General features: G+C 37.4%; 2 protein-coding genes across 2 annotated transcripts; both read left to right on the top strand.

Moving 5' to 3' along the window:
- Positions 1-9,669: 9,669 nt before the first annotated feature.
- On the top strand, positions 9,670-13,166 carry LOC104825790 (serine carboxypeptidase-like 19). The gene is made up of 14 exons (XM_010558177.1): positions 9,670-9,846; positions 9,944-10,089; positions 10,281-10,357; positions 10,463-10,585; positions 10,676-10,778; positions 10,877-10,914; positions 11,008-11,109; positions 11,186-11,272; positions 11,452-11,592; positions 11,688-11,759; positions 11,847-11,965; positions 12,038-12,151; positions 12,219-12,264; positions 12,353-13,166. Exons 1-14 carry the CDS (start codon positions 9,725-9,727, stop codon positions 12,431-12,433), a joined length of 1,371 nt encoding a protein of 456 aa, XP_010556479.1. The 5' UTR covers positions 9,670-9,724; the 3' UTR covers positions 12,434-13,166.
- Positions 13,167-14,274: 1,108 nt separating this feature from the next.
- Positions 14,275-17,940, top strand: LOC104825788 (serine carboxypeptidase-like 18). Its single transcript, XM_010558175.1, has 13 exons — positions 14,275-14,411; positions 14,501-14,646; positions 14,738-14,814; positions 14,948-15,070; positions 15,147-15,249; positions 15,350-15,387; positions 15,468-15,569; positions 16,217-16,363; positions 16,860-16,931; positions 17,016-17,137; positions 17,222-17,335; positions 17,456-17,501; positions 17,594-17,940. Exons 1-13 carry the CDS (start codon positions 14,290-14,292, stop codon positions 17,672-17,674), a joined length of 1,293 nt encoding a protein of 430 aa, XP_010556477.1. The 5' UTR covers positions 14,275-14,289; the 3' UTR covers positions 17,675-17,940.
- The last annotated feature ends 1,481 nt before the right edge of the window (positions 17,941-19,421 follow it).

The following is a 19,421-nucleotide window of genomic DNA, read 5'->3' as shown; positions in this document are numbered from 1 at the left end:
TATTTATTTAGACTTGTTTAGACACAGGCAAGTAGTCCGGGGTGGCAGCAATCATCACGAGGCGAAAGTGAGCCCTGTTTCCAAAACCCATACCCAGTTCTTTCGTTCATTTCTTTAGACTCGTTTAGACACACAGGCAAGTAGTTCGGGGATGGCAGCAATCATCACGAGGCGAAAGTAAGCCATGTTTCCAAAATCCATACCCAGTTCTTACGTTCATTTTCCTCGATCATATCATGCATTCGTCCAACGCGTTTTACGAAAAAAAATATATATAGATATTTTAAATGACGAAAAGGAAGAAAAGCCTTGATTCGATTCTTAAAAAAAAAAAGAAAAGAGCTCGAAAAAGAACGACGGACGACGAATGCATTTGATATTGATATTTGAAATCTCGATTTCCCATCACCATATCTAGACCCATTCCAAACCCAGGTGGACCGAACTATTCCTGTAGACAGCGATAAATAGGTTTGAGAAATGTGTTTGGTAGATAACTTGAAATCCCCTTTGAAGTTTTGGATAATGAGTTTCGACTTGTAGTTCTATGATCATTTTGTTGGAATGGAGATCTGAATAGGATAGGTTTGATTTTATTCAAGGTTAGTCGATACAGGAGAGAGATTTCGCCTTTGAAACTCATGGAGATTTCTGACTGATCATCTGTTTTGCTTCCCCCTCATGCGTTTTGTGTTTCCATCATATGTTTGCTCGAGACGAGCAAAAAGTATAAGTCTGGGAGAGTTTGATAACACGAATTCTTCTCTATTTCAAAGTCCATTGTCCAGCGGTTTCGCCTCAATTTTATGCGTTATTAGACCTTTAGGATCAATTCAACACTGATTTTTGCTTCCTCTGCATTCTTTGGTGATTGGACAGGTAATAACCGCATTATGGACACCAGAGGAACATAATCGAGGACTTCGGAGCATATTGGACCGGAACAAAACGATAAAGACACTTCCAGCTCGAGTTGCATTTGAACACGGCCATGTCGAGTTCAAACACAGCTGTGCAAAGGCAAGGAAACGAAGAAATTCTTAGAGACAATTGACACGGACCGTGTCGACGTCAAATACGGCCGTGTCGATCCGCAACTCGCCCGTGTCCAGCCTGTGCAGAAGCGCAGAAGTTTTGATCAGAAAATTGACACGGACGGTGTTGCCATTCAACACGGCCGCGTTACGTTTCGAGAAAACTTCCTATTTTTGCATCCGAACTTCCGTTTTCGGAATGGAAAGAAGCTAGCCGCCAAAGAAATAAATAGAGGATGTCTTGGGCTTCAGAAATCATCGAGAGATCACAACAAAAGCCAGAGAACTCGAGAGAGAATCAAGACGGAGTTTTCCGGGAGCAGAGATTGAAAAATCGTCGTCGAAAGATCGCTGCGAATCTTCTTTATCTGTTTCTATGTTTCTTCTTATTGATTTGAACTCGTTTGTTGTTATGGTTAGTGAGTAGTCGTTTCACTGTAGCTAGGGATTTAACCTTGTAGAGATTTGTTTGGTTTTTATTTTCCGAGACTACGTTATCGATACTCTTCGGTTTGATTGAATTGAGCTTATTGCTTTTGATCTTCTTGGCCAGTTGATTGATTGATCTTAGATTCTGATTGACAACGAGAGTTGGAATTAGATTCGGAAAGAATTCATTGAATGAATTGATTAAGACTATTGAGAGATAGGTTAATCAGTTTAGGAAATGTGATAGTGAATGTTAATGCGTTTGATATTTTAATCTATTAGGTTGAGAGATCGATAGGTTAAATTATTGGATAATGGATTTAGGACTTGAGAGAGTCAAATCTGATATTAGAACTTGAGATCCCCGATTAGAGTTCGATATTCGTAGATCCTCCATCCTTAGAAACACTCCCTGCGCGTTAAGGTTATCCTGAAGCTACGGTGATTTATCTATCTGATTTTACTTAGTTGGTTTATTGTTTTATTTCCGATATTCACATACTTCATTCCATATTTCCTGGTCTAATTCCTTGTCGAGTCTTGTTCCTAGAGTTAAATATTCCCTGTGTTCGACCCTGGTACTACAGTTGATCCGTATCCTTGCGGTATTCGCTGTATCTAGGTTTTTATCACTTGAGCATTATTTCTATACCTAGATTTGTGTTATCAATGTCGTCCCCCCTACTCTTGAAAAAGGTTAGTCTTTTTACTCTGGATCTGCGATCACCTCTAACATTCAGTCTGCAGATACTCCAGTTAAGATGACATGTGAGGAAGAACCAAAGTATGTACCTCCACCTCCCAGACCTCCTCCAATTCCATTCCCTTCACGACTTGTGCAACAAAAAGAGGCCAGCTAGTTTAAGCGCTTCACGGACATGATAAAGAAATTGGAGGTCACAATACCTTTTCATGATGTAATCACTCAAATCCCCTCTTATGCCAAATTTCTCAAGGATATTCTGGCTAGGAAGAAGACAGTGGAGAAGGAGACAGTAGCATTAACCAAAGAGTGCAGTGTCATTTTCAGCACGATTTGCCCCGTAAGATGGCAGACTGGGCAATCTCTTTATTGAATAGGCGTTATGTGATCTAGGAGCAAGCGTAAGCCTAATACCATTGTTGATCTTCAAGAGACTAGGTGTGGATGAACTCAAACCTACACAAATGATATTACAGTTGGCAGATAGGTCGACCAAACAACCTGCAGGTATACTAGAGGATATGCCACTTAAGGTGGGTGATTATTACATACCTGTCGATTTTGTGGTTCTTGACATGGATGCAGATTCAAGCATGCCTATCATTCTAGGGCGTCCATTTCTCAACACAGCAGATGTCGTCATCCACGTCAGAGCGGGTCGTCTTACTATGTCCATTGGAGACGAGACAATAAAATTCATGCTCAATCAAAATGACAATCCAGACGAAAGTGTGAAATCTATTTGTTCAGTTTATAAGCTCAAAACGCCTAAGAACCAGGACCACAAACACAAGGTTAAGAGAGGACCAGATCCAGATAGGACAAAAGGTAAGAAAGAAGGTAACATGGTTGAGCAGGTCACTAACTCATCAGATCATCATGAGAACTGGCTCGAATCTCATGCATCACCACCAGATTTTTCTCTACTAGGTACGCCTCGTTTCTCAATCTCATTTTGTTGTAGAGATGCTCTTAAACTTCATGATCCAGGTTGGCAGAAGATCGATAATCTTCGCCCATTAGACCCATCCGGTAGTTGAGAGAGTTTGGTCAAGCTAAAGACCCTAAACAAGCACTCCCGGGAGACAACCCGAGTTCTTAGGTTAGTTTTCTTTCCTTTCTGTTTATTTTTGCATCATATATTGGTTTGTGTCTCTTATCACCAGGTTGAGCTCTAATGAGGAATTGCGGAGGCGAGGAAGCTAGCTATGCGATAGACGTAGGCAGACTTAAGTGCGAGTGAACGAACATCGCGAGCTAAGTATTCTTTTTCCTTCTTGATTTTCTTCTCTTTTGACTCATTTTATTGGTTGCCTCTACTAGACGAGAATTGACACCGAGGACGGTGTCCAGTTCAAGTCTGGGGGAGGATTCGTCTAACGCCAAACCATATCCATATAGAGTAATGTTGCATGCATTTTCCCCTTTTATTTTTACTTTTTAGTTGCATGTGCATATAGGATGCATTAGGATCATATAGTTTGTTGTTAGGATTGTGCATTCTCATATAGTGTTTAGGACATATAAGATCACGTGCATAAAACCGTTTTGAGCATTGATATGATGACCTATGATATGAGAGAGTAGAAACGTCCTGAAAACATTGTGATTCGTTGAACGTGGTTATGTTTTGTTGAATTGATTGCTTGACCTTTAGGATTTTCTAGAATGGTTTGTGGCATAGAAATCTTTGGTTGGAACCCATGGGATCGATGTTGTCTAGCCAAGTAGCAAAGTTTCTATAAGAACCTTTCCCATATTTGCTGAAATCGGTAAAGTCTATTATCAAATGCATTCTTATTTCTTTATGTGCAGAAAAAGATAGTGAGCATCTCGACACTCCGCTGTCATTATCTCATCAACGAAAATTGTTCGAGGACATGAGTGCATCAATTTGATGGTTCGGGTCTAAGTTGTGGGTCAGGTCATCCAATGAATAAAATCGACAAAAAGAGCGATTATGAACCCTTCAACTTCAACGTCCTAGAAACCCGAGATGCTAGCAAAAGAAAAAAAAATCTAGCTAGATGAAAGAAAAAAAGAGAAAAAGAAAAAGAATGAATACCGAAAGCGTAAACTAGATACGATTAGGTAGAATGACGTAATAGGTTCGAGAAACATGCTTGGTGGATGATTGAAGTTCTTGGATGGTTCTGCGTAGCGGTATAGATCCCATAACTAGGAAAGACTTTCTTTTAGAGAGGGAGATCATACTAGACAAACTTGGTCATGGTTCACGGGGATCTAGGTCGGATAGAGGTTTAGCTCTCGATTATCATTTTGAGTTATGTCATTGTCTCGGCCTCCTTTCAGACCGCTTTTCATGGAATATTTTCTCGAGGTCGAGCAAAGGTTTAAGTCTGAGAGAGTTTGATAACATGTATTTTGGTGATATTTTGGTATAAGATGTCTAGTGCATTTTACTCGGTTTTGCATATTTATAGGCATTCTAGAGCACATTTGGTCTCGATATTGCTTGGTTGCTTTCTTTGGTGTCAAAACAGGTATTCATGCATAAAAGAGAGCAAAAGGAGTGGAAAACATGGACTACGGAACATCACAGACGAAACAGGAACATTTGGAGTTGTTACAGGGAAAAACACGAAGCCTAAAAAGTCAGATCTTGCAAGTCCAATAACGTCTACTCTACAAGTCCAATTGTGCGTTTTCTACCTCATTAGAAAGCTCTCTTCAATATCTACGCATAGACATCAAGATCGCATAAATCCGACATTGGAGCAGAAAGTTATGAGCAAATCTGTCAAGTATGTTCGAGTTGAAGCATTCGACACGACCATGTTGCATTACGGGAAAACTTCATATTTTGCATCCGAACTTCCGTTTTCAGCAAAGGAAGAAGCCTAACAGCCAAGCAAATAAATAGAGGACGTCTTGGGCTTCAGAAATCATCGAGAGATCACAGCAAAAGCCAGAGAACTCGAGAGAGAATCAAGACGGAGTTTTCCGTGAGCAGAGATTGAAGAATCGTCGTCGAGAGATCGTTGCGAGTCTTCTTTACCTGTTTCTATGTTTCTTCTTATTGATTTGAACTCGTTTGTTGTTATGGGTAGTGAGTAGTCGTTTCACTGTAGATAGGGATTTAACCTTGTAGGGATTTGTTTGGTTTTTATTTTCCGAGACTACGTTATCGATACTCGGCGGTTTAATTGAATTGAGTTTATTGCTTTTGATCTTCTTGGCCTGTTGATTGATTGATCTTAGTTTCTGATTGACAACGAGAGTTTGAATTAGATTCGGAAAGAATTCATTGAATTAATTGATTAAGACTATTGAAAGATAGGTTAATCGGTTTAAGAACTGTGATAGTGATCGTTAATGCATTTGATATTTAATCTATTAGGTTGAGAGATCGATAAGTTATATTATTGGATAGTGGATTTAAGACTTGAGAGAGCCAAATCTGATATTAGAACTTGAGATCCCCGATTAGAGTTCGATATTCGTAGATTCTCCATCCTTAGAAACAATCCCTGCACGTTAAGGTTATCCCGAAGCTACGGTGATTTATCTATATGATTTTACTTAGTTAGTTTATTGTTTTATTTTCGATATTCACATACTTCTTTCCATATTTCCTGATCTAATTCTTTGTTGAGTCTTGTTCCTAGAGTTAACTATTCCCTATGCTCGACCCTGGTACTACAGTTGATCCGTATCCTTGCGGTATTCGTTGTATCTAGGTTTTTATCACTTGAGCATTATTTCTATACCTAGATTTGCGTTATCAATTATTTGACGACCATACTAACATTTCACTAGCCTTGAAATGGTTGTGTAGGCATATATCCGGATATTCGTGATTGAATGATTCTTCCGATGGCGTGATACGGTTTCACTACTAAAGACTGAGCTGGAATCTAATAAGTGTCTCTGCGGTAGATGGTTGGCAAGGAAGAGTTTCAGTGATTGACTATGTCCGATGATCGATCAAGTCATGAGTTAATGTCTGGAGCAGATAAGGTCCGCGTGTGATTCCATTATCGAGAGATGTGATATTGGTTACCGGTGAGGGAGTTATATGTTGATCACATTTGATCCTCATATGCGACATAGTTGAATTGCAAACATCCATCATTGTACGTGGAATACCTTGATCGATAAATTATATGGTCTTTGACTATTGACTCACATAGATTGGTTTATATGTGCAATATTGTGAGATTGATGATTCTCATGTGTAATGATCTATATGTGGGATGCAAATAGAGATGATTTGATGGGTTCTGACCTATGATGTATGACACAAACTTAATTGTGGTCGTGATTGATATTCTTGATATGTGATGATTGTGATGCTTGAATTTAGTATCTGTTTACTTTTTATGTTGAATTACATATTTCACTGAGAATGAAATTTATGGGTTGAACCTAAATCACTCTCTAAGTATATATACGTTAAGATGTTGTTACGCAATATTTTAGGAAAAGAGTGACATTAGTGGATTGGGACCAGACAAAACGACCAATTCATACTTTTTGGGATTATGTATAGTGTTGACTGATCGACATTACATTCTTATACGTTGGGATATCAAGATGGATCTTTCGACCATGATTTTTTTTGAACGATTCTTTTTTGGATATTAGTGGTAGATATTTTGGTTGTTGTGTATTTTCGGTTTCAGTATGGCCTTGTGTCTACCACCTGATGTATATGCATGTACGTGGATTTCGATTATATATACGAATATAAATGAAAGATTTTCCCACGCTTTTCTTTTCACTGATTGTTACTTATATATATATTATGTATTTTTGCTGTATTATTTGGATGAATTGTGAATTTAAGTTCTTGTACATTCGAAATTTTATATATGTTTTGTTGTACATATGTGCAACTCGTATAACATGATACGAGTTATGGGTGTAATAGGACCGATGAAAATCCAAACCAAATGTGAGCGAGAGCAGCTAAGGGATTATAAACCGACAAAAAATACAAAAAATTGAATATTAAAAGAAAAATCCAAAAAATGAAGAAAAAAAAACAAACGAAAAAGGTGAAAGATTTTAACGAACACGTTGAAAGAAGGGTTATGATAATGAGTACTTTTATAAAATATTATGAACTTATCTTTTAAAAAATTTATGAGTTTTAAAGATGTAAGAGAACAATAAATAAGAAAGGGAGTGAAACTTCTTCCCAATCCGGGTTCGAATCTTCATTTGGAGAAGACATTCACATGAATTTCCCCAATTTTATAGAAGATGTAGTCCGATCAAATATCCGGTGAATTTTCAAATTATAAAAAAAATAAGATTGAAAAATGATAGATAATTATGATCAATAAATATAATTAATTAATTTTTTCATAGTCGATAACAAGAGAAGAATATATTATATTACTAGATATTATAGAGTAAATTAAAAATAGTTTTTAGATAAGTTCTCATTAAAAATATATTTCAAAATTAAAAAAATAGAATTTTTATATCTCTAAAAAAAATACTGCATTTGCACATTTAATATTAGGGATATTAATTTATATCTTATACCTGAATTTCGAAATTTCCTTTGAATCTACCGAAATACATCGGACTTCAGATATAATTTTACCAGCGTAAAAAAAATCAAATTTTCGGATTGGATTCAAATAGAGTTTTGGACAAAACACTATTAATTTTTTTAAAAAAATAAAAAATATTTTAAAAAAGATTTAAAGTGGTTGGTATAACTCGATCCAATTTAAATCCGAACTCGAATCTTATAAGATCGAATTTCAAACTTAATTGTGTAGGTCCGAAAAAATTCGGACGGAGCCAAACTCTGCTCCAAAACTTTCGAACAAAATATAAACTAGATCTATATGGGATCGGATCGGACATATCCTTTTGACACTCCTATTTATTACTATCATATTTTTAGTCACGTAAGCTAAATAAATGAGAGAATTTCAAAAGCTATTATTTTAACCTCACCTCGAGATTTGTGCCTTATCCCTTGGAGAAAAAAAACAACAAAACGGTGATAAGTGACAAAATAGATACTGAGATGAAATAATATGAAAGTTTGCTACTTTTCATCTTCTAATGGTATTTTTTTTTGTTAAGTAAAGTAGTTTGGTATGTTTTGCATGATAAAGTCAATTAGTTGCAGAAAATATCATAGAATATTTTCATTAGTGTTTTTTTACATGATAAAAGTTAAATTGTTACACAAAATATTATAGAATATTTTCATTAGTTCAACTTAAAGAAACTAAATCGTTAAATCAAATCATACTATCAATTCGGAAGTTTATACGATCGTGTTCTGAACAACCTTTTTTTTTTTTTGGTATTATGTCAAATTAATAGCTTTTACTCTACTTTTAAAAAAAAAACTATGTTTAATTTTATTTTATATTATTTTTTATTGGGTTAAAATTTTACTCAGTCAGTTTTGGACTTTATTTTATTTTTATATACTATATTATCTTATTATATATTATTCAATTTTATTTACTTGATTATGGAAATATAGACGCAAGCTACATCAGTCCATCAAATAATTAAATTTAACTCAATATTCTAATATTTAAGTACTCTGTACTTCAAATTCCAAATTCGAAAAGAAAAACTCTTTATCTCTACAAAATGTTTATTCACCGGACTTTACCACCCCATAAATCTTATTGATTTTTTTGTTTTTAATCACATTAATTTTATAAATTTGTCTCTCGTACTAAATTTCCAAATACTATAGTTTATAGACTCTTTAAATCTTATATATAAATAAAAAAATTTAGTGAAATCATATCATTTTCTTAGGCGGGCCGTGGCCCTCGGTGGCGTTTTTAAATTTTGATCTGTTATAATTGTTTTTACAGAATTAAATGAAAACTTTTATAATGAAATGAATAATTCAAAATGATAAAATAAAATATAATTACTTTTAATAAAAATTACTTTTATTTTAAATGATATTTATTTATTTATAAAATAGTAATAGTATAGATAAACTGAGAACGTAATTATAAAGAAATTAGGATAAAAATGAATAATTTAAGATTAAATTATAAAAACAATTTAATAAAATATGATTATTTAAAATAAAATTTATTGTATTCTCTAATTATATGTTGTTAAATATGAATTAATTGTATTCTCTAATTTTTAATTTCTTTTGTAAAGATGCATAATAACTAAATAATAATTGGTTGAATTCTAGAACTTATTTATTAGTCTAACCTAACTCGGTGATGCAGGTTTTTTTTATCCTATTATTTATTGATATCAATTTAATAAAAAATGATATAAATTATTTATTTAATAAAAATATATATATTTATAAGTTTAAATTATACTTCCTAAATATATTGATATTTTAATTGAAAATCCAAATATCCAACGGTCCGAGTGCGAGCCAGAATGGGAGAGCTCGACGAATACACGTGGACGAGATCATTATGATGGAAAAGTCCTTTACCGGACTTCACGTGTCAGTCAAAATCACTTCCGATTTTCAAAGTTTCTTTCTATTTTTATTTCGTTTATTCATAATAGTAATATTAATAAGCATCTCCTCGGTTTCTCTCTCTTTGAAGCGACAGGAGAAATGGGAAGACAGTGGCGTTGCTGTCTGTTCGTGATCTTATTTCATGTTCTTGTTGTTTCCGGTTCTGTCGTGAAGCATCTCCCTGGCTTCGATGGCCCTCTTCCTTTCGAGCTCGAGACCGGGTAACGATGACGATGATGGTGGTGGTGATTAAGCCGTTTCTTTACTTAATCAGCACGTGATTAACGTGCTAATTACGTGTTCCATCGATCGATTCAGGTACGTGGGTGTTGGCGAATCTGATGATGTTCAGCTCTTCTACTACTTTATCAAATCCGAGAGGAACCCACAAGACGATCCTCTCATGATTTGGTTAACCGGTGGGCCAGCCTGCAGCTCCATCTGTGGCATGCTCTTCGAAAATGGTACGATGTTGCATAAAAGCGACATCTTTTAATGTCTTGATTAGGGTTTTCAGGTTCAGAAACTCGACGAATCACTAATTTTGGGTGACTAGTGGAAAAGCAAGATGGATCTATGCGTGTTTCTTTGCTTAATCACAAGTGATTAGGAGTTTGATTAGTGATTCTAATCACTCTTAAGTTGGTTTAATTAGGTCCTCTAGCTTTCAAGGGTGAAGAGTACAATGGGAGTGTGCCCACATTGGTGAAAACCTCCTTTTCATGGACTAAGGTTACATACCATATTGATTGATTCATTGATTTATATGTACGGTCCAATATATAATACGCTAACCCTTCATAATTCCCCATAAACGTACCGGTGACCGAATCTCAGGTCGCGAGCATAATATATTTGGACTCGCCCGCCGGCTCGGGGTATTCCTACGCGAGAACTACGCGGGCATTTGAGTCGAGCGACACGAAACAAATGCGCCAAATCGACCAATTTCTTAGGAAGGTTGTGGTGTAGATATCGTCTAATTAACGTTTTTGATGATCCGTTAAGCTTTGGCGTCATTTTTAGTGTCGTTGTCCGAGAATTTTGCAGTGGCTGACGGATCACCTGGAATTCGTCTCGAATCCGTTTTACGTCGGCGGAGATTCGTACTCTGGTAAGGTCGTTCCAGGAGTTGTTCAACAGATTTCGCGCGGTATTTTACCATCTTTCATTCATTTATTTTTCGCCATTTCGGTATCTTTGTCTCGTTTTTTTCGTTGATCTTAATCTTGTATTGAATCATGAAAACAGGAAATGGAAAAGGCATTACACCTCTCATAAATCTCCAGGTCTGTATAGCCAAGTTTGTTATTCTATATCTCATATAAGAATTTACTCATCGATTCGAACAAAATCTTTCTGATGAGGTTTCTCTTTGCCAGGGTTATCTGCTCGGAAACCCGCTGACAGATGATAATTTTGATTATAATCACCGAATCCCGTTTGCTCACGGGATGGGACTTATTTCCGACGAACTCTACGAGGTACTAAATCTTGCGGAATTCAGTGAACTACATGCTTTCATCGGGCTCGTTTTTCCATCACGTTTTTTTCCTGTAGTCGCTTCAAAGAAGTTGCGGAAACGACTACTTCAACATGCACCCGAGCAATGCGGAATGCTTGAATGGTCTACGAGCTTATGACACGGTAGAAATTCCTCATGACCACTCGGCTTTTGTTTTTGACGTTCGTTGTACATGAATGTATATTGGTAACAATTTCATTTACTAGTATCCGAGTCGACCATCCTAAATTATGTCATGAAACCACTCATGAGGTTCCACGAACTAACTTCTCTGTCGATTTTTACCCCCTGTTTTGATCAGTGTGTTTCGGATATATACACGGAGCAAATTTTATTACCAAATTGTGAAGTAGATTATGTCATGCCGACCCGACCCGACGGAAGAAGAGAATTGAAGGAGTCTCGGGCCAACGAGTCGTCCCTCCCACCCCCGAGCTGCTTTGTACGTAATGCTTTTTTTAGTCAATCTCGTTTTCTATTGAATTCGAGGTAAGAGTTTTTGGTTTCTCACTCGAACATTGCGGTGTCTATGCTTAGACCTACCGATATTTCCTGTCCGCATTCTGGGCAAACGACGAAAACGTACGGAGAGCACTTCATGTGAAGAAGGTACAGGACATTGTATCGTAAAGAAAATATCGATACATACGTTAAAATTCAATTCTTTTGCACCTTAACGATTTTTCCCGGGTTTAGGGTATCGGAAAATGGAAGCGTTGCAATACCGTGAACATTCCGTATACGTACGACGTTGCCAGCTCCGTCCCGTACCATCTGAACAACAGTCGTCAAGGCTTCCGGTCTCTGATCTACAGGTAAGATCTCTCATCATCATCGTCGTCATCATCACCGTCCTCATATTTGTATTCACTTCGTTATTGGAACAGTGGTGATCATGATCTCATGGTACCGTTCATGGCGACGGAAGCATGGATAAGAGATCTGAACTTTCCCATTGTTGATCGTTGGAGGCCTTGGATGATCAATGATCAGATCGCAGGGTATCATATATAACTCCAAATCCAGTTTTTTATATCGGTTTCGAGACTCACTGATCGTATTCGACAGGTATACGAGGACTTACTCGAACAAGATGACGTTTGCCACCATCAAAGCAAGACTACATTCCCCTCTCCTCCATCGATAGATTGATTGTTTTATCGTTTTTTTGGTAACGGTAACGGGTTTTTTTCGGGTTGCAGGGAGGAGGGCATACAGCGGATTACAGGCCTGATGAATGCGGCGTTATGTTCAAGAGATGGATTGATGGAGAATTCTTGTGAGAATCTCGACCCTAAAACTGTTGTCTTTTTGGTTTTCAGTTCATCAGAGACTTCAGTTCCACTGGAAGTCAAGTGTGTTTGGTCGGAAGAATCTCATCCAAAACCCTTTTGTGACAAAAAATAAGAATAAAATTTTGCTTTTACTGCAAATTGCTGTAAAATCGAACTCTCTCCTCTGCTATGGAATCTGTCCACCAGTGAGCTGTTGTCATGCCCATTGGCGAGTGTTGCATCCAGAGGGGACTCCTACTACTGGTCGGAGGTCCACTCGAATTCCTCTTTACCACCAGACTTTGCCCCCTCGGGTCCCTTGGCACAAGGTTATTTGGTTCACTCACTCGGTCCCGAAGCACTCCTTCTTGACTTGACTCGCAGCGAGGAACAGATTACCCACGAGAGATCACCTTTTCTCGTGTGGGCTAAATGCATCTGCTTCACGCCCGCTATGCGACTCCGCCGCTGAAACACGACATCATCTGTTTCTTCGATGTCCCTGGTCAGCTGTGATACGGCCGTGCGCCTTCTCCGGTTTGCTGGTTGATCACTTCCGACGCTCTCAATGGTTCTCGGATCATCTGGTGTGGCTGAAAACTTGCTCTGGTAATCGAACAGCTCAAACAGATTATACAGGTTCCCTTTTTTCATATTGTAAATAATATCGTGTGCGTATATTGAATCACACTACGTTGTATTCAAAACAGATCTGAGGAATAAGGAATTCCTAGCATTAACAGATTGTGTTTTTCAATATGTTTTGATCCCAAATTCAGAAAACTTCATGGTATCAACGGAGATTTCCAAGGATTTCTGTTGATAAATTCTAGGGATCTAATACTGGCGATCTGAAAAAATTTTCAAGGATTTCCAAGGATTTCGAAGGATTTCCTAACCCAGCCCAACTCTGTTTCGATCTGAAAAAATTTTAATCTAATCCAACTCGTTTTTTAGCGAGCCAAAAATATATCAACCCACTCCATATGTCTTTAACCCGTGAGCTACGCGAACCAAACAAGACGGTTTGCGAGTCAAATAAAAGTTTAATAAAAAACAAACTAAATACGTAATAAAAATATAATTTGTATATAAAAATATTTTAAAATATATAAAATATTTAACATTTTTTTAAAAAAATTTCTAGTCCGCGAGTCAGTCCGACTCGTGACGAGCTGGTTCAACACAAACCCGGCTCGTGACGGGTTGGCTCGTTTAGCCCGATTTTTTTTAGCTCAAATATTTTGAGCACGGCTCGAAAAAATATAGGTCGTCTTGTGAGCCAACTCGCGATCCGCGGCTCGTTTTACATCCCTAATAAATTCTGATCTATTTTTTTTTTCTGATTCTGATCATTCAGATTTCCTCGTGTGTCTGTTCTCTACTTCCCTGAAGAAGTTTTCCTACGCTCCATATTCTGCAGCATTCAACCGAATAACATAGACTACTAATTTAATACAAATTTTATTAAACCAAATAAACCGTTTATGAACCAAACCGGCCAAATACAGAACCAAAATCTCAAAGGGTAGGAATTAGATTATGTTGTTTTCTTAGTGTAACAAATCTGAATTCAGATTCTTGTAAAAGTTTTTTAGTAATCCATAGATTAGCCATTTAATAATATCCACGTGGTAGGATTCTTGGCTCGTTCTATGTACCTCTTCCATTTAGATTAAATAAATTCTTATATTATTATTTCCGAATCATCACTTATATATATATTTCACTCGATGATCTATATCTATTTCCGCCTTATTTTACTTTACCACGCTTTTCATCTTTCATCTTGTTTATTACTATTTATATACATATGTTTCCGAGTAGTTGACTTACAGAACCAGGTCTGAAGGAGGAGGACAAGAATGGCAAAGTCGCATGTTGTCCTTTTGGCGTATCATTACACGATCCTCTTCGCAGTTTCTCGTTCTTCGATCAAATTCCTTCCAGGATTTGAGGGTCCTCTTCCCTTTGAGCTCGAAACTGGGTACCCTATATATATTCCACTATCAAACTGTTAAAATTCTGATGAAGAAACCAAGTCATCTTTTTTTTTTGTGTGACTGGATGACAAAGTTATGTCGGCGTGGGCGAGTTCGACGATGCACAGCTCTTCTATTACTTTGTCAAGTCTCAGACAAATCCGAAGGAGGATCCTCTTATGATATGGTTGACCGGTGGACCAGTTTGCAGTTCTGCTTCTGCCCTCTTTTATGAAATCGGTACTGTCAAGAACTGAAACCATCCTTCTGATCCGAAGTTCTTGTCTGAGCTTTCTGGAACTGGGTTTCTATTTAAGGTTTAAGTCCACAGGTCCTCTTACTTTCAGAGTTGAAGAGTACAATGGGAGTTTACCCACTTTGGTTTCGACTTCGTATTCTTGGACAAAGGTGGTAAACTTTTTCTTTTCTTTCTTTTTTTTGTAATTTCACAGATTTCAGTTCTTGAAGATTTTTTATGGTCATTGTGTTCTTTGCTTATAAACTCCTCGTGGGTTATGAATTTGATGATCGCTTTTTCCAGGCCGCGAGCATAATATTTGTGGATTCCCCTGTGGGTTCTGGTTTTTCATACGCGAGGAAACCGTCTTCTTCTCGAGCTGGGGATACCATACAAGTTCATCAGGTTGATCAATTCCTTAGGAAGGTAATAATAAATATGTAATTCCTTCCACCGACCTCTTGGTTTCGATGAAAGAATCGTCTTTTTCATGTCTTTATAGTGGTTGATGGATCATCCTGAATTCCTCTCAAATCCCTTTTACGTCGGGGGAGATTCATACTCTGGAATTATCGTACCTGCTCTCGTTCATCATATCCACATCGGTATCAAGCCGTGTCGCTTTTCTTTTTTCTTCTATGTTTTGAGCTTTTCTGATCAATGCCCTTCATCTGATGTTTCCTTCAACTTCAATTCACAATGTAGGAAACGAAAATGGTGTCACTCCTCCTATAAATCTTCAGGTTTGTGTGTATATACATATCTTCTTATCCCTATATGTATTGCCAATGACGGCAGAAGATCGTTGTCTAAACGCTGATAGGGATACGTTCTTGGAAACCCCGCAACAGACGAAAATTCTGATACAAATTCTCGTATTCCGTTTGCTCACGGAATGGGGCTTATTTCCGACGAGCTGTACAAGGTATATCCAATCTTTCCATTGTCTTCCTCCTCGTTTCCAGAAGTTTCTGGCATTATTCATTTTGGTTTTTTAAGTGTCAGTCACTCGAGAGAAACTGTGGAGGGGAATACTTTAATGTTGATCCCGACAACTCACAATGCTCGAAAGATCTTCGAGCTTATGAAAAGGTTGAAGCTCTGTCAAAGTTCTTTGGAGAGTGTTTTCAAAACCCTCTTAGCTTGAACATTAACAGAAACCTAAACACCAACACTCTATTCTTAGAACAAGAACAGAGGATCAAATCTGGAACTTCTCCTTTTCCATATATCCAAAAAAATCAAGATGTAGAACCACTTAAATACAACATCAAAAATCTAAAAGGTTAGTGCAGGAGTTTCAAAAAATCTGAAACACAACAACCCCACATGTACAATTCATAACCACTCTTACCTGTTCTTTGACACTTGTACAATGCATAACCACTCTCAACTGCTCTTCAACACCTGTCTATTCCAGAAAATTCCAGCTCCTCTTCACTTCAAAATGTCTTCACCCGCTACCATGCTTAGATCTTGAACCATCTAACAACAAAGGTTAAGTTAGATTCTCCGATGCGGATTGTTTCATGTTTCGATGAGTCATCTAACGTTTCTCTTCACTTTTATCAGTCGGTGTCGGGGTTAAATACGTTGCATATATTATTACCGGATTGTGGATCAGATTCAACGAGGCAACATATCATCAAATTCAGTGGAGGAAGGATCCTCGGAGAAACTCTGAACCCTACACTGTCATTACCATGGTTTGGCTGCTATGTAATTTTTCCTCTCCACCTATTCTTCTCCATTTTTGAAGTTAACTATATATGATACTGAATCTCTCGGTGAATTACATATATTCAAAGGTCGGTTTTCGATTAGTATCCAAATCAAAAACCAAATGTAACTGAAACTAGAGATGTCAAAATGGGTCGGGTTAAGCGGCTCGGCTGAGTCTGATCCAATTATAAACCCAAACGACTTAACTCATTTGCTTAACTGTTTTAAATGGGTTAAATGAGTTTTGTTCCATTAAATCCATAGGTTAAATGGTATATATTTTTATAGAGTCGAATACCGAAAACGTCTATCTAGTTTATTTGTGTGTACGTATTTATAACTATACACGTGTATGAATAGTATGTAAATGGGTTAAATGGGTTTATACGGATTTAATGGATCGACCCAATTCTTTTGATCCAAATGGGTTGGACCAATTGACACCTCTAACTGCTGAAATTACTTGCTCTCTCCCGATGTGGTTTATGCTCAGCTTTACAAATTTCTCCTGTCATCCTTTTGGGCAAACGATGAAAATGTCCGAAGAGCCTTACATGTCAGAAAGGTAAATTCCATTTAAAGATCTTTGCTTATCGATTCATAAACGAGTTTAGTGATTGATTAACATGAACATTGATCTGCAATTCAGGCAAGTATAGGGCTGTGGTCTCGGTGCAACACAGATAAGGTACCGTACTCGAAAGACATACCTTCGAGTTTCCAGTATCACGCCATCAACAGTGCTAAAGGCTTTCGGTCGCTGATCTACAGGTATTCTCTCTCTGTATCATTCCTTTTCTGAGATTGCTTCTTTCTCAAGAAACAAACGCAAGTGTTATATGAGTTTTGGAACAGTGGTGATCATGATTATGTGGTGCCTTTTCTTGGGACGCAAGCATGGATAAGAGCTTTGAACTATTCCATTATCAACGACTGGCGACCGTGGTTGATAGATAACCAGATTGCCGGGTAAGAAGACAAGAATCTTTTCACTCCATTCTTTCGTTTTTATCAATAAATTAACTCGGGTTTCGATCATATATCTGAGATTTATGTTCTTTTTTACATCGATTGTATTGTGAAAAATAGATATACGAGAACGTACGCGAATAAGATGACATTTGCCACGATCAAAGCAAGTCTCTCTTTCTCCAAAAACTTTTTTTTTTCTGATTCCTTTTATTTGGTTTGATGCACAATATGTAATGTTCTTGAGAGTTTCTACAGGGAGGAGCTCACACTGCAGATTATAAACCAAAAGAATCATCTGTTCTGTTTGAGAGGTGGATAAGAGGAGAGCTTTTATGAGTCCCACATCGGAAAAGAGAGCAATATTTATTAGTTTTACATAGTATTGAGACATTGTCTAGATCGGATTAAAACCATAGAACTAGTATCGTCTCATTTTTTCTTTTGCGTCATACTTCTCGATAACTCAAGAGTTGAACTAAAACAGAAAAATATTTCCACTTTTTCCGTTTTTTTTTTATAATCCGGCATTCTGGGTTAAAGCCCAGACTAATCTAGGGAATAGGAACCAGTCATGTGATTTGTATTATACGTTCTCTTCCTAACTTGAGGTTCGAACTCGGGACGAAACAGATGTTTTGCATCCTCCTTTTACTGGTTGAACTATCCAAATTGCATTTCGGACAAAGATATTTTGATGGATCTCAAATCACTGTGTATATAGTCCCATGAACGTATTATAGATATATCATATCGTGTCTGAAAACAATCAACGTGATGGTGTATGATTGGTGGTGCCTGATAACTCCTAATTCTCTCTATATTTCCTGGACGTTTCTATAGGATTTAGACGAGGATCATGTGCATTTATAGGAATTCTAGGCGTATTAGGACACAAAACCCGGTTGTGCTCTAGTTTTGCAGAGTTACAGGTTTCGGAGGTGATTGGAACCGAAAAGGAACTATTTGGAGCGTTAAAGGAGATGTCCGGATGAGGTACTCATGTTGCAACGTCGATAACTTTCTCCACAGAAGTCCAAATCGCACGAAACTTCTACCATTGGAAAAAGGACTTCAAGAGCTTCGCGTAGACACCAAAATCGCGTAAATCCGACACCGGAGCAGAAAGTTATGAGCGAAATCGTGAAGATCAAAAGTTCGACTTGACTCGGCCGAGTCAGAACTTGACTCGGTCCGAGTCAAAACCCGGAAAAAGACCTAATTCGAGTTTTCCTAATTCTGGTGGGAGAAGGACTTTGGGAGCGCCGCCTAGGGTCTATAAAACATGCCTTCAGACGTCCAAGAGGAGCATACAACCTTGAGACAGACTTTATACAGACTTTGGAGAGCTTTGGTGAGAGAAATAAGAGTTTTACGGGATTCCGGGAAGAAGAAGGAGAGTTGGAACGTGAAGATCGCTTGCTGTCGACATGAGTCTCTCTTCTCCCTCTTTTCTTTCTGTTTCTAGTTTTGCTCAGTGTTTTTCCATGAACCGTGAGTACATCCACGGCTGTGGGTTAGGGATTCGTTTGTGTTTTGGGTATGTTTGAACCCTAACTTGGTTGCGATTTGGATTTGTTTCGGTTTTATCGATTTGTGCTTTATTCGATTGGTGTTTGCTGACCCCTTGGCCAATTATTTCAGATTATGAACTACATAGGAATATGGGTTTAGTTTCAGATCAAAATCGATAGAATAGATCGTATTATTCACATAGGAATATGGTTTGATCGATCTAAGATTGATGATGGTGTTCTTCATGCATCTAGTTTGATAAATCACATAGGGATATGGATTTAGAGAACTTTAGATAGTGAGTTATATGCCGGGAGGTGATTTCTCTATCTTTATTACTTGACGATTCCCGAATACAAATTCAATATCGTGATTCTCGCATGCTTAGCATATACCCATACACGCAAATACGGTCCCGACACCCACGGTCATCTTAGATTGCTAGTTTACACATTCTTATTGCTTTGCTTCCTTATTTTCTATTCTTTCCATATACTTCCACCATCACTTCTACTTGCTTGCTTTGATTTAGTCTCGATTAGATTTAGATTTAGCAACCGGTCCTCGTGTT

This window comes from Tarenaya hassleriana, unplaced genomic scaffold (assembly GCF_000463585.1).
Source record: "Tarenaya hassleriana unplaced genomic scaffold, ASM46358v1 Cleome49, whole genome shotgun sequence".
In the NCBI taxonomy this organism is placed as follows: Eukaryota; Viridiplantae; Streptophyta; class Magnoliopsida; order Brassicales; family Cleomaceae; genus Tarenaya; species Tarenaya hassleriana.
The sequence above is the reverse complement of the archived record's forward strand: the minus strand, read 5'-3'. Positions and strand labels throughout refer to the sequence as shown.